General features: G+C 35.4%; 1 protein-coding gene across 3 annotated transcripts in view; it reads left to right on the top strand.

The window, feature by feature from the left end:
- The window catches only part of MAGI2 (membrane associated guanylate kinase, WW and PDZ domain containing 2), a 1,365,890-nt gene that overhangs the window by 357,945 nt on the left and 991,206 nt on the right, over window positions 1–16,739 (top strand). For all 3 annotated transcript variants that reach the window (XM_047694173.1, XM_047694175.1, XM_047694174.1), the window contains exon 2: window positions 14,058–14,174. In XM_047694173.1, coding sequence (XP_047550129.1) covers window positions 14,058–14,174 — 117 coding nt within the window. The remainder of the gene's footprint in view (window positions 1–14,057; window positions 14,175–16,739) is intronic.

The following is a 16,739-nucleotide window of genomic DNA, read 5'->3' as shown; positions in this document are numbered from 1 at the left end:
TCTGAAATGCTTTAATCACTTGTGAATTAAAACACTACTTCTATTTGCCATTTACAATTCTTATGTTGGACAAATGCAGTAATAAATACTAAAAATCTTTGAAATAAATAATATTCTATACACAGAAAGAATAATAATATTATTGTAGTTAATTAACATTGAGTGAATGAAACTTTAATTTTATTATTCTAGACCTCACATTCTGTATTTTACAATAAAAATTTTGAATTAAAAATTAGTTCTCAAATGATATCCCCTCTCACTGCAAAACAGAATTACCTGACTTGAACCTAGAATCAAAAAAAGTGTAAATATTTCAAGTCAAGTATAATGATAGCTTCAAAATCAATGAAGACTGTACATTGGAGAGGGTCTTTATTTAAAATGGTGTTTTTCAAAAATAAAACTGGTGGCATCACGTTACCTGATTTCAAGCTTTACTACAAAGCTGTGATCACCAAGACAGCATGGTACTGGCATAAAAACAGACACACAGACCAGTGGAACAGAGTAGAGAGCCCAGATATGGACCCTCAACTCTATGGTCAAATAATCTTTGACAAAACAGGAAAAAATATACAGTGGAAAATAGACAGTCTCTTCAATAAATGGTGCTGGGAAAACAGGACAGCTATATGTAGGAGAATGAAACTCGACCATTCTCTTACACCGTACACAAAAATAAACTCAAAATGGATAAAAGACCTCAACGTGAGACAGGAATCCATCAGAATCCTAGAGGAGAATATAGGCAATAACCTCTTCGATATCAGCCACAGCAACTTCTTTCAAGATATGTCTCCAAAGGCAAAGGAAGCAAAGCGAAAATGAACTTTTGGGACTTCATCAAAATCAAAAGCTTCTGCACAGCAAAGGAAACAGTCAACAAAATAAAGAGGCAACCCACGGAATGGGAGAAGATATTTGCAAATGACAGTATAGACAAAAGGTTGATATCCAGGATCTATAAAGAACTCCTCAAACTCAACACACACAAAACAGACAATCATATAAAAAAAATGGGCAGAAGATATGAACAGACACTTCTCCAATGAAGACATACAAATGGTTATCAGACACATGAAAAAATGTTCATCATCACTAGCCATCAGGGAGATTTAAATTAAAACCACATTAAGATACCACCTTACTCCACTTAAAATGGCCAAAATTAGCAAGACAGGAAACAACATGTGTTGGAGAGGATGAGGAGAAAGGGGAACTCTCTTCCACTGTTGGTGGGAATGCAAGTTGGTGTAGCCACTTTGGAGAACAGTTTGGAGATTCCTCAAGAAATTAAAAATAGAGCTTCCCTATGACCCTGCAATTGCACTACTGGGTATTTACCCCAAAGATACAGATGTAGTGAAAAGAAGGGCCATCTGTACCCCAATGTTTATAGCAGCGATAGCCACGGTCGCCAAACTGTGGAAAGAACCAAGATGCCCTTCAACGGACAAATGGATAAGGAAGAGGTGGTCCATATACACTATGGAGTATGATGCCTCCATCAGAAAGGATGAATACCCAACTTTTGTATCAACATGGACGGGACTGGAAGAGATTATGCTGAGTGAAATAAGTCAAGCAGAGAGAGTCAATTATCATATGGTTTCACTTATTTGTGGAGCATAACAAATAACATGGAGGACATGGGGAGATGGAGAGGAGAAGGGAGCTGAGGGAAATTGGAAGGGGAGGTGAACCATGAGAGACTATGGACTGTGAAAAACAATCTGAGGGTTTTGAAGGGGCAGGGGCTGGGAGGTTGGGGGAACCAGGTGGTGGGTATTGGAGAGGGCATGGATTACATGGAGCACTGGGTGTGGTGCAAAAACAATGAATACTGTTATGCTGAAAATAAGTTAAAAAACTTAAAAAAATCAAATACACTAGAATTATAAAACTTGTTTGAAGAAATTTAGTTTATGAACAGAACCAAACTTTTTCAATTACCTTAAACATGCTTATTTACATTTGACAGATTTACAAATAAAGTAAGATTTGTAAATTGCAAAAATAAATAAATAAATAAAATGGTGTTTTTTTGTCAAATATAAACCCTATCTTTAGTAAATTGTCTCTAAAATCAGGCTTCTTTAATTAATTGTTTCAAATACCTTTACTATTAACAAAATTAATAACTGCCATGTTGATATTACTAAACAAAGATAATTCTCAGGTCAATGGATCCTTTATTTTCAAGGTAATGAAAATTCTAGGCATTCCTCAGGATTTTTCAAGAGTTAGCCATTAGATATTACCTTTAAAAGTGTTACTTATCAGAGGTGCCTGGGTGTCTCAGGTGGTTGAATATCCTACTCTTGATTTCAGCTCAGGTCATGATCTCAGGGTACTGAGATCCAGACTAGGTCAGATTCTATGTTCAGGGGGAGTCTGCTTGAGATTTTCTCCCTCTGCACCCCCCCCACCCCTGCAATGCACCTGCACACACGCTCTCTCTCTCAAATAAATAAACAAACCTTTTTAAAAAGTGGTACTTACTCATCAAAAACTAGAAATTATTTTATTGTTTTGTAAAAATTATTATGCAGAATAGAGACTTAAAATCATTGTCATTCTTTGCTGTGGTATGCTTTTAAGGAGTATATAATGAAAGAATGTGGCTGAGCTATCAACATTAGTATTTTCCCAGATAATATTAAGGATTCTTGGTCACATACTTCCTAAAGCATAAAATAAACATACTACAAAATATTTGTTTTTTATACTTACTTTCGAGACAAATTATCTCTCAGATTATAGAGGTGATTATTTGACAAAAGAAAGTAAAACTTTCATTCAAATGAGATATGTGCACCACAGGGTTAACTAAATAAAAGCCACTTTTATGACCTACCAAATAGCTCAGAGTATCAGTCCAAAAAAGAAACCTATCATAATGAGAAATCCCTCTTTTATGACCGGAAGAATTTCTGAATTTCTGTAAATCATACTGACTATGTATTGTTGCATTCATGTATTTGGAACATTTATTAATGCTACAAAATCACATCAATTGAGCAGGAATGTAATTCAACTAATATTTATTGAGTACAAATCAATTGTGCTAGGGTTTAAAGATCAAAAATTGCACTAGGCAGGAAAATGAAGTTTGTTGCAAATGAAGAATAGCAACATTTATTCCTACTATCCTTTGATTTTCATAATATAATGGTGATGCTCTGTGATTAATGTTAGTGCGCAACATAACTGTTTCTTGGGCCTAGCCACAAAAAGTACTTACCTTCAGCTCCTTTTAATACAACCAACCCTTTAATAACACCCCAAAATGTGAAATCAGGTAGCATATATGTATTTCCCCTTGTATCAGATTTTTTTTTCTCCTCGGCTGTCATTTCTTTCCTAAAGCAGTAAACACTAATTTCCTATGAAGTTTACAGCCTCTACATTTTTTTCTTGATTTCAAAATATATTTTTAGGTAAACAGTCACATCACATTTTCATAAAAAATTATTAAGAATAAGGAATAGTACTTTGGTAAAAATGGAAGTTTACTTCAAAGAGATATTTTCAGTAGGTTTTCATTGCAAACAATTCAAGGGATGAGCTGGGGTTGCTTAAGATGGCAACCTCTAAATATCTTTTTATCAGTTAAAAAATCATGCACAATTTTACAAGTAATCAGGGGATGGAAAACAATCAAGAATGCCTTTGGTGAATTGTACGTTCTTTCTTTTGTCCTATTACTGGCTCAGTCTTCCCTATAATTCTACAGGCAATATGGCCCCAGATGTCTAAAAATGAATTTTTAGGAAATTTTAATGGATAGCCTTCAGATATGGATAATTGAATTTACTAATCTATAGCACTATGCCAGGCAAATGTATAAATAGCCCCTAAAACTCTAGTTGGAGGAAGTAATTTTAAAATTCAGTAAAAGTCCATTATAATACAACTCATTTTCAGGGCCTTTGACTCTACTTCTTGCTTGATTTCCTACACTTCTGTTTCAGCTTCTTGAGGGAGGCACAGTGATGTTGGCAATTTGGCAACAGGCATGGTTTTCTCTTCCACCTTCCACTGCTTGAGAGTTTTGTTTCCTCCCACTTCCCTTTCCACTGATATGATTTCCTCAGATATCATTGGGTTTAGTCTCTCAAACCCATCTCCTGCTTCTCATTTCTCTCCTGAGTCAGATCAGGGCCTTGATTTTCAGTGGTGAAAGTAGTAACAATCTTAGGGCACAAGAATGATAACAAAATCTTCCCTCTACATCCTTCCTTACTCTGCCTCCATCGTCAGAGTCCCCAGTGGCTATTTTCTTACTTCTTATCGTCCACCCACTTCTGCTTCCCTAACATGCATCTATGCATGCATGTGCACAAATGCGCGTCCTATTCCTCAAATGACATATTTAACTGAGTTAGGTGAGCTTAGATCCTCATGCAATCTGAAAATACTTTCCAGGCTTTGTAACTATCAATTTTCCACAATTATCCACTGACCTTGTCTTTCCTACAGGGTCTATACTATGTTTATAATGTACAGTATGTATGTAATCCTTAGGTATTACACGCAGGAGGGGGATGGGTAGACAAAATGTTTAGGGGCTTACAAATTTTTGTGGGGAAAGACATTTCAGATCTCTTTTTCATAATTTTATGAGTAATAAAGGCTTTTTTTTTGTTTTGTTTTGTTTTGTTTTTTTTTTTAGACAGGGAGAGGGATAGAGGGAGAGAATCTTAAGCAGGCTCCACACCCAGCATGGAACCTGCTAAGGGACTCAATCTCACAACCCTGAGATCATGACCTGAGCCGTAATCATTTTTAAGAGTGCCCAGGATATTTCAAAATGATTTTGTGTTTGTTTCTAAAATAGGAAATCGGGGAAGAGATTACAGCCCATTTTATAATGAAATCAAATCAAATAGATAGATGATGGCAACACGAATGAAGGCCAGCAAGACCTCAGAATAAACTGCGGCCTGAGCAACTCCGAAGAAAAAGAGTTTGGGGTGAGCAGGGCTGTGAGGAAATACATCAGCAGGATGCTCACGGTCCCATAAGCATTTATACAAGGGTATATGCAATTGTCCTCCCAGCAGGCACCTCCCTCCTCTACCTATTCCTAAGCCATCGTTGCCCTGAGGAATCTTTAAGGGTATCAGCAAGAATCCCCACCTGGGTCTTGGAGCTGAGTGTTCCATTTGAATTCTCCTTGAAAGATGTGTTTTGAATTTTTATAACCTGTCAGCCTAACTTGGAACTATAACTCTTATCCTCCTGCCCCCACCTCCCAGGAAGCATTGTTATACATGGCAATTGTAACAATTATGTGTTTCCAATATGCCATGAATAATGTATTTCAGGTGCCTAATTAATTTAGAAGACTTATAGATGGGCCAAAGACATAATTATAATAGGCTACATTATTTCTATGGGGGAAAAAAATCCTGCATTCCAAATAAACTTTTGGAACACATTCCTCATTATTCGAAGTCAGCCTGTAGCAATTCAAATCATGTGCCTAGAATTCTTATAACTTCATTAGTCTTGGCCCATCATGACACAGCCTATAGAGGATATATTAGTCTGTTCTTTGGAACCAGATTTGTCAGGGAATTTCTTTGTATTGTCACAGTAAAATAGGCTCATAAATAAAGCTGTGAATTTTTTTTTTTTTTAAGTCAGTTTCGGCAGTGTGGTCCATGTCATGGCACTTTACAGCATGAAGACATTTGGAGTAGACCATCAATTCTCCCAGGTCATCTGGGAGTTTTAAGTTGCAGCAGGTTAGCAAAAAATTAAGTGAGATGACTGACCTTGTATTATAGTTCTGAAAACATGAGACAATGTCATATGTTTACAAATCTATTCCTGATAATACTCAATTTTACTCACATATCACCTCTTTAAAAATATAATTTTTCACTTGACTTGAGGATAATAGCTTGCTAATATAAAATGAAATTAGCTTGGACATTCATTGTTTGAATATCATTCATATGTTCGCTTTCAATAAGTAAACGTGTTTCAGGCATACCTAGTATGAGCAATTTGTTTTATGCTTTTAAAAATTAATGTGGGTAGGGGCGCCTGGGTGGCTCAGTTGTTAAGCGTCTGCCTTCAGCTCAGGTCATGATCCAGGGGTCCTGGGATAAATCCCTGCATCAGGCTTCCTGCTTAGCAGGAAACCTGCTTCTCCCTCTCCCATTCCTCCTGCTTGTGCTCCCTCTCTTGCTGTGTCTCTCTCTGTCAAATAAATAAATAACATCTTTAAAAAAATTAATGTGGGTAAATGCTTGGTTTTTCCAAGAAAAAAAATTGTGATGTTTTTATCATTACATTTTTTAAAAATTTATGCTTAAATTTGGACAAATAGTTTAAAAGGCAATAAACCAAGACCCCAAGTGAAGAAAGAATTTCCTGGTGAATTATGCAGATATTTTGGACAATAGTTTCTTTCTTCGACCTTAGTAATTCTACATAAAAACCTTAGAGTGTTGCACTTTAAAAACCTTTAACTAAAGACTTCAAATCCATTCATAACTATCCTAATAGATTGTGTTTTTTTCACTTTAAACTTATAGTGATATAATCTCTGATTTAAAAAAAAAATAGATTGAATTCAGGTCAGATTACTTTTTGGCCATATGTTCTTTTATCTCATGTTATGTTTAATTTGTTGTGACATCCTGCTTTTTATAAAGAACATCTAATGTTTAAGAGTTAGGTGAGCCAAAGAAATTAATAGAAAATACCCTATTCCTGCACTGAATTAGCCACCTTGAAATATTGTAGAAAATTTAGATACACATGAGATTGGTTTTGACTATGTGCCCGTATTTTACATTTCTTGATTGTAAAATTTGGGGTAATGCCTGTACAGCACTTAGCACAATGCCAGACATGTACCAAGTATTCACTTCTTCTTCTCTATGGGAACCTATAATCATAACTATAAGAACAACTCCAACATTTACTTTGAAACTAAGGCTAACAATGAAAAATGAAATTCAATATTAATATCCCATCTGTGCAGTAGTAGGGGGAAGGAAATGATAAAAAGCCATTTTCAATAGAGCTAGAGAATATTATAAACCACTTACATTTATCTCTGTCATTTTCTCTGAAACAGCAATTATTCTCTCTAGTTTTGAATCTCCTAATGATGTGCAACTGCTTAATATATTTTGTTGACTCTTTTATTATTACATTTCTTATACAAAATATGTAATGCTACTAAAAGTTTGAAGAAAACACACAAGGATATTAAGGCATGATAAAAAGGATTGACTGTACTCTCTAGTATTATGAGTAAAATATGGAAGGGATACAAACTTTCATATACCTAAATGTTTCTAGCTATGAAAAAGCAATTAACCAGATTAATTCATCTACAGTGAGTTACCATGGGCCTTCCATGTGTGCTCCTATTTAAAATAGGCAAAGGAGAATTATTGGGGGAAGAAAAGTTTTACTGGGCCACAATTTATAGAATGGCCAGGATAGATCAAATGCACCCAGTGATTTGGTGCAGTTCTCTAGCTGCCTGAAAATGAGATGGGCCTCTAGATCATCAGAAACGAAAGATACAATTTTCCACCTAAAAAGGGGTTGGAGCCTGCTTGGGTAGAATGGATTAGATGTGTCTGTCCCCTATTTTGTGGCTGTGGATCTTCACAAAATCAATCAACTTTCTTGTGATTTATTTCTCCATTTTTGAGGTAAGCCAAGCAGAAACTATTTTTAGAAAAGGAACATAGCAACATAGCCTTATAATCTTGCCTACTGTCTATTCCCTGACTTCCCCACCACCCAATAAAGTGAGATAAAAAAAAAATTTGTAATTAGTCACAGGCATAGCTTAAGAGATATGGATAAAACTATTTCATCTTCCAGTTTCCTATAGACAGCTTTCTATCTACTACTTAGACAGAAATTTTATTTTACTGCTTATTTGACAAAGACAGTGTATGAAATCAGTTGCCTGTTGATGTTCTTACCTTCCTGGACAATTCAGAAAATAAAAAAAACAGTATCCTAGGGAGATTATCCATGGCTTTATTTCTTATGGACTAGGGATAACTTGTGGTCTGAGGTTATAAATACCTAATGAAATTAATGTGATTATCTGATTACAAAAAAAAAAAATCCCCAAACATTTTATATGGAAGCATAAAGTTGAAATCTAGTGGAGACCTTATTTGGTTCTACACATACTGTTATATAAGGACTGAATGTTGGTCTCCTCCAAAAATGACATGTTGAAATTCTAACCTCTAATGTGATGGTATTTGGAAGTGGGACCTTTGAGAAGTAGTTAAGTTATAAGGGTGGAGCTCTCATTAATGAGTTAAGTAACTTTACAAGAAACATTAGAGAGATGAGTTCTCTATCAGCCATGTGAGGATACAAGGAGAAGATGGTCACTTGCAGATCAGGAAGAGTACCCTCACCAGATACCCAAACTGCCAGCTTCTTGATCTTGGACTTAGCATCCAGAATTGTAAAAAATAGATACCTGTTGTTTAAGCCACTCAATTAAATGGTATTCGGTTCGAGAAGCCCAACATGATAAGACACCCACCTTTTACAGTGAGAAAAATGAGACCCAGAAATGAAAGGCCACTCAATGAATTAAGTGTTGGAGTGGAAATTGAAACTCAGTTTCCTAATCTGCAGTCTGGCATTCTTTCCACTACAGACTTCGTGATTTATTCATTTAGCAAACATTATGGGGCCTCCTGTTTTCAGAAGGCATTACTTTAGAGACTAAAGTGAGGAGAGGAGAGAAGATATAAAATGACTAGGGAGTTTCCTGTCCTGGGGAGCTTACAGTTTAATATACAACATAGAGTAGACACACTTTTAATTGTTTGGCCTGTTAGAATGTGCAGAATGCTTAGGGAATGTGGCCAGGATATAGAACTTCAGAGAAAGTGAAGGCCAAAAGATCACAAGGAAAGCCAAGGGAAGGATAATTTTAAGCTGAAGGATGGATATGATTTCAACTGGGAATATCAAACGGAAGACATTCTTATCTACAAAGTTTCTCCAGTTGCAAACAACAACGGGAAAATGAACAAAGCTAGTTAGAAAAAAGAGCAGCTTTATGTGTCCAGGAGGCAAATATGATGGGTAGATTCTTCAAGGTGCCACTTTCAGGATGAACGCACTTGCATTCACATTCTTGGGTCACTCCACTGATAAGGCCAACTCCTGGAAGAGAAACTTTGATTGGCTAAGCAAGAGCAAGGCGGATTGATCAAGAGTCTAATCATATTTATAGAGAATGAGAGAAATATAGCCACTCAAAAAAAAAAAAAAAGAAAAGAAAAGAAAAGAAAGAAATCAAAGTCCTGTTACCAAAAGAAAGTAGTACAACATAAAGCACAAAGATGAGTACAAAATATAAAGCAGAAAGAAACACAAAAATCAAATGCTCACTCCTGCTGGAGTATGAATGGAAAAAAGAAAACATAAAAAACAAAACACTGAGGTAAAGAGAAGAAAAGACAGTTCAGGTCAACAGAATGTTAGAGTAGCCTGATTGGCTAAAGTATAGGATGAATAGATGACATCGGATGAGCCAGACTTTGACCTGCTGGCCATCTTCATCTTCCTCTTCTATGTACCCTGCACCATCCCAACCAGTAAATTGCTCTTCTCAACTTATAAGGAGCAGATTGTTGAAGCATTTGATTCAAGGGAAGAGAAAGTTTGAGCTAATAGCCATCCCCACTAATGAGGGATGGGACTACACTTGTTATGTAGTTGCAATCAGATTCCAGGCACAAACATTGGAAAGCCTGGTGTATTTCATCCTCAAGCTTAGAAGAGCAACTGGCTTTAGCTACAAGGCTTAGGACTGACAATTTGTCTTCGGAAATATACCAAGGAGTTTCTCTCCACCTGAGCCAAGTAGCCTCTTCTACCATAGCTTCCTCAATCTTGGCATTCAAGTAGTAAAGGAGACAAAGCGGTTGTACTGGGGGCATTTCTGAAAACTGTAGAAACCATAGAGATGCAGACCATTTCCCAATGGTAACATTTGGAGTTTTTTCCCACAAAATCCGTGGGAGTTGCTTCTCTGATGATTCTCCCAGTCCTCCTCCCATCTTTGCTCTGAACCACATGTTGGGTAATTTGTGAGAGCTTTGCTTTCTTCATTTATAATATGAAGAGTTTGAATCAAGTTCTGTCTTAAGAGTTCTTAAGTTATCCTTCGATGCCAGGTTCAAAAGCTTGTTTGGGGTCACGTTGAGAAAGGACTTGACTACTTTGGACTCAGAAGTTTGGTCTTCAGGCTATAGATTATGAAAGTTAAGTACATGATCTTTAGAAGCAGAATCATTGGCTTCAAATCCTTCTCAGATCTCTCATGGACAAATATGTTAATTTGAGAAAGTATTATATCTTTTAATTATTTTATTTTATAAAATAAGTGGATAAAAATTCACAGTTAAGTGAAATAGCTCATAATTTTTAAGATATAATAGTAAGAGCCACTGGGGGTTTTAAGGGCAGAGTACAGTGGCTAAGGCATTGGCAGTGGCAGGTGCTCTGCTTGATGGAATGATTGGGTTGGCATCTGATAAGCCAACAAATCTAGGTATCACTAACAAGTGACAAAACGGAAATGCCACAGACAAAAAATAACAACACAACCAAAAATTATAACTCTAGCAAATAATGTGGTGGATTAATCAGTTATTTTAATAGTAGATAATATTTACTGAACACTTCACCATGTAGAATTGTTTAAAATGTTAACTAAAATACCTGAAATCAGGTAGTCTTGAGACCCAGGAGCTATTTTTCAGTTCAGTCTTGGCCCCACTGCCTGTTGCTTAATTCTTCTCTAATTTAAATTGCTAATTAAGGAAAAATGTGCCTTTAAGTGTGTTTGTGTGTGTGTCTGGTGTATACATACTCTATAAATATATATATGTATATAAAACAGTTAAATATGTATACATAAAATAATTATATATAAAACATATCAACTGGGATCATGTAGAGTCGCAGATAACAGAAAACCATAAGTTTCAGAAAATAAATATATATTTTTTCTCATAAAACAAGAAATCTTGTTATGTAGTTTCTGATATTATTTTAGGTGCTCATTGAAACTGTCAGGGACCTAGGCTGTTTCTAACCTCTATTCCAATCTCCTAAGCATGTTGGATTTTTCCCTTGTGCAAGTCACTTTATGGTCAGAATGTGACTACTCCATGTCAGATATCTGGTCTAGTTCAGTGAATAAGAAATGTCCTTCCTCTGTGTGAGGTCTCAATGGAAGACTGAAAGGGCAGGTAGGAAAGTGAGAAACTAGATCTTATGACTATTTCAGATCACTGTGATCCATATCCTAGAGCAGAGCATGTTTGGGCCTGAAACTAAGTCAGGCTTCTTAATTAAAAAAAAAAGGATAGTGGAAAGAAAGCTGGTAGGCAAGTAGCAGAATTCACCATAACAAGGATAAATAAAATTGCCTTACTTGAAAGATGCTATGATACATTATGAAGAAAAGTAAAGTATTAGTGAAATATGAGTCAAGAGAAGTCCTTCCAAAATAATTGTAATCATTTATGTCTTTCATTTTAATTAATGGAAGAAATTTTTAAATAATTCTCAGAAATTTCAGCAGATAATTCCAGGGTGGGGTGGCGGGAGTAGTCACTGAATGAATAGACAGCCTTTTCTTACTGTTTTCTTAAGTTGGCCAAATTTTGAGAGGGCTAATGTAGTATTTTTGTAGTTAAAAAATAATGGTTTCAACTGATAAACCATTTTCAGGGACAAGAATCACCCTGGATGACAAAATGTGAGCTTATCCATGTTACATTAGGTGAGTGATTCTAGCTTACTTTAGTGGACAGACTACATCTGTTCTTCTCTAGTTAGCATTTTCTCGGGCTGCCAGAAAGCATCTCATCACTTGGCATGTCCCACATATTAGACAGATAGGAAAAGAGAAGAAAGCTGGAGTGCAGTTGCTGAAGGACCTGTATACTTAGAGCCTTGCAGAAATGACAGCTGGGAACAGGCAGGCATGATGGTTGCTCTATGGCTGTAATGAATTAGCAGCAAGGGTAGACATGATCTGTTGACTGGACAAGACCAACGGAGAGAAACAGAATTTCAGGATTTCTAATTGTTAACTACTTCAGAGGGATGTCAGGAGGTCCAAGCTACATGGAAATGCAGGATGTTTGGAAGTATAAATAATAAGTAATTGTCGATAAGTGTGATACTAGTTTTAAGTGACTTTCCTATCTGACTGCTCTCCTTCTTTGACTAAGGAAATTGTTTTGAATTTGAATTATATGTGCAAGCATTCTGGATATAGTATTTATGTGCGTTCAATAAGCAGTATGTTTTACTTTGATGTCATTTGTTTTCTGCTATCATATCATATTGGGTAGAAGAAAAATAGATTCTGATCATTTGCTCAAATATATGAGAAACGGTGTTTGGAGAGTAAGAATTGTGATAGTCAATTCAGTTAAAAGTACTATTTCTTATGGCATCTTACTGAAGCTCTGCCAACAGGTTAGGAGACAACTGAAACAATGGAGTCAGAAATTTCAAAATTGTGTCAATATGTAGTTTGCAAATATATTTACTGTTTGTGTAAGAGGTATTTGTGTTGCAAATATGCACACCCACAGAATGCTATTTTTACATGGTCATGGTGGTGCAAATACATGGATGAATTATAATTTTGGGATTCAAAAGGACTTGAAGAGACTGTGATTTTTATATGATTATTATAGATTTCGTAGTCTATAATTTTTTGTCTTGGCTCAGTTGCTTAATATGCTTGAAAAGATAAAAGATAACTGTTTCAGGGATTTTTATTTATATTTTTGTAGGTATTTCGATTTCTTTTAAGAATAAAAATAAGAATAAGAAATTATCTTCATAATTTAACATCATTGGAGCATCTTTGTGGCTCAGTAGATTAAGGATCCAATTCTTAATATCAGCTCACCTTTTGATCTCAGGGTCATGAATTCAAGCCTTGCATTGGTCTATACGCTGGACGTGGAACCTACTTAAATAAAAAAAAATAAAATAATAACTTAGAATAATTACCTTTAGGTATGAAATTAGTCATTGATAGATGCACAATGTAAGTTTTCTCACCTATAGCCCAGTTTATTTTTCATTAAAGTATAATGGCAAATAGGCTTAAAATTATTTCTGTAATAATAACATTAATAATAATAAAAAACCAACTATAATAATAAAGAAAATCTAAATTTTTCCAAACTTTGTCCCAAGTTAAAAATATCTGCACATAGAAAATTATTTTGATTTATTATATAAAGGGAGAGAGTATTAATATTTGTATAAGTTTTTTTCTTTTAGCTTTTCATATGATCCCACTTATTTAAAAATACATAGTGACTTTGAATAACTTAAAAATCTTCTCAAACCTTGAAGACATACTAAGTGAAATAAGCCAGTCACTAAAGGGCGAGTATTATATGATTCCACTTATATGATATACCTACAGTAGTCAAATTCATAGAGACAGAAAGTAGAATGATGCCTGCCAGAGCCTGGGGGGAAAGGGACAATGGAGCTGGGGGGGCGGTTCTTTTTCAGCCATGCAATGAGACATTTCATTATTATTTCAGGAGTAACACATATCTTTTGCCATAATATAGACTTCATTCTAAATGAAAAATAGTTTAAAGAATGCATTGTAGAACAGTGACAATTATTATCTCAGTAAATGTTTTTATTATCAAGGAGGTAAAGGTTTAAATGGGTTCACGAGGGGCACCTGGATGGTGCAGTTGGTTGAGCACTTAACTCTTGGTTTTGGCTCAGTTGATAATTGCAGGTGGAGGGATTGAGCCCCAACCTTGGGCTCTGTGTTCAGCATGGAGGCTGTGTAAGACTTTCTCTCCCTCTGTTCTTCACCCTCCACCACCATGTTCTCTTTCTTTCTCTCACTCTCTTCCAAATAAGTAAATAAATCTTTAAATGGGTTCATGACTATATTTATGACAGAATCAAATTACATACTTGAAATATTTTCCAACATCCTTCATTAAGAACCTTTATCATTCTAGGAGGAATTGTTGATAAGGATCTTCGTCACTACCTCAATTTACGATTTCAGAAGGGTTCTGTGGACCACGAACTTCAGCAAATCATCCGTGACAACCTCTACCTCCGCACGGTGCCATGTGAGTACAACAGGCGATGTTGTCTTCCTATGTTAAAAAATAGATAATCAGTTATATATCCATTATTTTTCTTTAAGAAAGTTAAATTGCATTGATTTTTTTTATGATGGACTTTTGGGACAAAATCGATTTGAGATAAGGACTTTTTTTGAGATACGGAATTTTTAAATGAAAAAACTTATAGCTACCATTGTGTGGTTTATGGTGATGTTGTAGCCAGAAAAGACTTGTGATTTTCAAGCTACAAAACTTTATCTTACTTCTTACCTAAGTATTGAGAAATATTAATTCTAGTCCAGGATGCTGATGATTTAGAATGAATCATGATTGCGTTAGAACTCCACGCTGGGAGACAGGAGAATGCAAATTACGTCTATTAGCTGAAACAGATATTTTGTAAATGGAATCTACACACTAACTCCCAATCTCATCTCTGGTTTGCAGCAGGGAAACCTCACAAGTGAAAAGAAATGCATGGAAAAGTAAAGCTAAATGTTCTATAACTCTTAGAAAGTGATAACATTGAGTATTGAGTACAAATTTCTTATATGCAACCTATAGAAGTCCACAAAACAACAATCCTTGATTATGAGCAGTTGCTCCTTCAAAAGAGAGGACTTGGTCAAATGATAAAATTCATGCATCAACTTTTTAGTACTTGTTTCATGTTATTTAATAATCTTCTATTAACTTTAGGACAGTTCAAGGACTTTCCAAATCAGATCCTAGATCCTAAGGAGAGATCAAAATCCACTTCCTTCATGTTCCATGACCCCCAGAGATTTTACAATCTCCAGAACCTCTGTGGAGGTGGAACCTCTGTGTTGTGTGTATCCCTTTTGTTTTAGTTCTTCTTTGAATTTTAATAAACTCAAAGTTATTGGCTCAAGAAAGTTGATATTAAAGAAAGAAAAATTTGGCTAGCATAAATAAACAAAAAAAAGTGTGTGTATATTTGCAGGGAGAGGATATTGAACTACAAGAACTATGTAAAAGCTATGGATCATGGATGATTATACTGAAATGTTAAAAACACAGAGAGAAGTAAAATGGAAAATCAGCCCCCAGCCCTTTTCACCTATGCACATCTCAGGAGGGGTAGACTTTTGTCATTGTTAACACGTAATGTTCATCAAAATAAAAATGTCAGGGCCCCACTATCATGTATTCTTAAATGAGAATGCTTACTGATTGACATCTTGTCAGTCCAAATGCTACCTCTGTCCGTTTGTGTTAGTGAAGTGAATAGACTGTTGGGCTCTTGCTTTAAAGCTAGAAGTTGAAAAAAGTGCATTCTTAAACTTGTAAGTTTGACATTAGAGTGATGGCCAGAAGAAGATGGATTAAAGTAAGTGACTGAACTATTTATAAGGTAACGGGTGGACGCATTTCAAAGCTGTGATGTTGTCAGTGCAGCCATGTGCATTTATCTTTTGTGACATGAAAGAAAGGAGATCTGAAATACTGAATAAAGAATCCAGGCACTTTATTATGTTTAAAAGCTGAGGGAAATAGATAAGAGCCTGACATTCAGGAATAACTTGTAGTCCTTGCTAAGGCAATGACATAAATAAGAAGTCTTAATTAAATATGAAGATAATAGGAGTAAATTTTGCATTAGTTAATTAACTTCTTAAATAAGTCATCTCTCTTTAGAGTACCAAAGAAATACTACGAAGGAAAAATAAATATAAGGGTAAAATAACTAGGCTTATATGAGTAAACATAAAGAGTTTTGTGATATGATTTCAGTACAAGGTCATAAATTCAATTAGAAGTCCTTGAATAACTCCTATAAAGTAGATGATTAAAAATTCAATGAATCTGAATATTAAAATTAAACAATTATTCTTTGGATTTGTAGCCACCACTCCTAATAGCCAATTCCAGTAATACTACTCATTAAGGGTACTCTTAACTTTGCATAAAAGTGAAGAGATATCTAAGATAGAAATAAGTCTGATTTATATGATCTTATAATCACTTTTATACTGATAAATTGTACTTGGCTAATCTACAATATTCACTCAGTATATCTTTTAATAAAATGTTCAGACATATTCAGAGTATGCAACAAAAATGTGTCAGTTCTGTGAAAAATCATGGCTTTATTTAGAAACTCACGTGTGTGTCCAGCTTATCTATTGACCTTGAGTATGGAGTAACATTTGTTACATATTTTCTTTGGTCAGAAAATTCTCATTGGTGTTCATGAACCCAGCACCATGAAAGGAAAAGGTATTACTCAAATGCGTGTTATTGCTCTTATAAATGCATACATTAAAATGTATGCCTCTTGTGTAATCTATTAATGGCACTCGGAATAGGTGCTGGATAACTCCATGAAAAAAAATGTAGTCAACTTGTAACTACGTAAGGATGGCTTAGCTGTTTTTCCAAGGCAAGGCTCAACTGAGTAATTCTGCGAACTACCACATTACTCCACCACCAATAACTATGTCTGGGAGGAAAGGAACAGTCTTGGAGCTAGATTTCCTTGGTGTCTAGTGAATAAGAGAGGGTTCTGGGGTGAGAATTCCAGGGACACCCTCGCCTCACACACCC

The sequence above is a fragment of the Lutra lutra genome, chromosome 11 (genome assembly GCF_902655055.1).
Source record: "Lutra lutra chromosome 11, mLutLut1.2, whole genome shotgun sequence".
In the NCBI taxonomy this organism is placed as follows: domain Eukaryota; kingdom Metazoa; phylum Chordata; class Mammalia; order Carnivora; family Mustelidae; genus Lutra; species Lutra lutra.
This window is presented reverse-complemented; position numbering and strand designations above follow the sequence as displayed.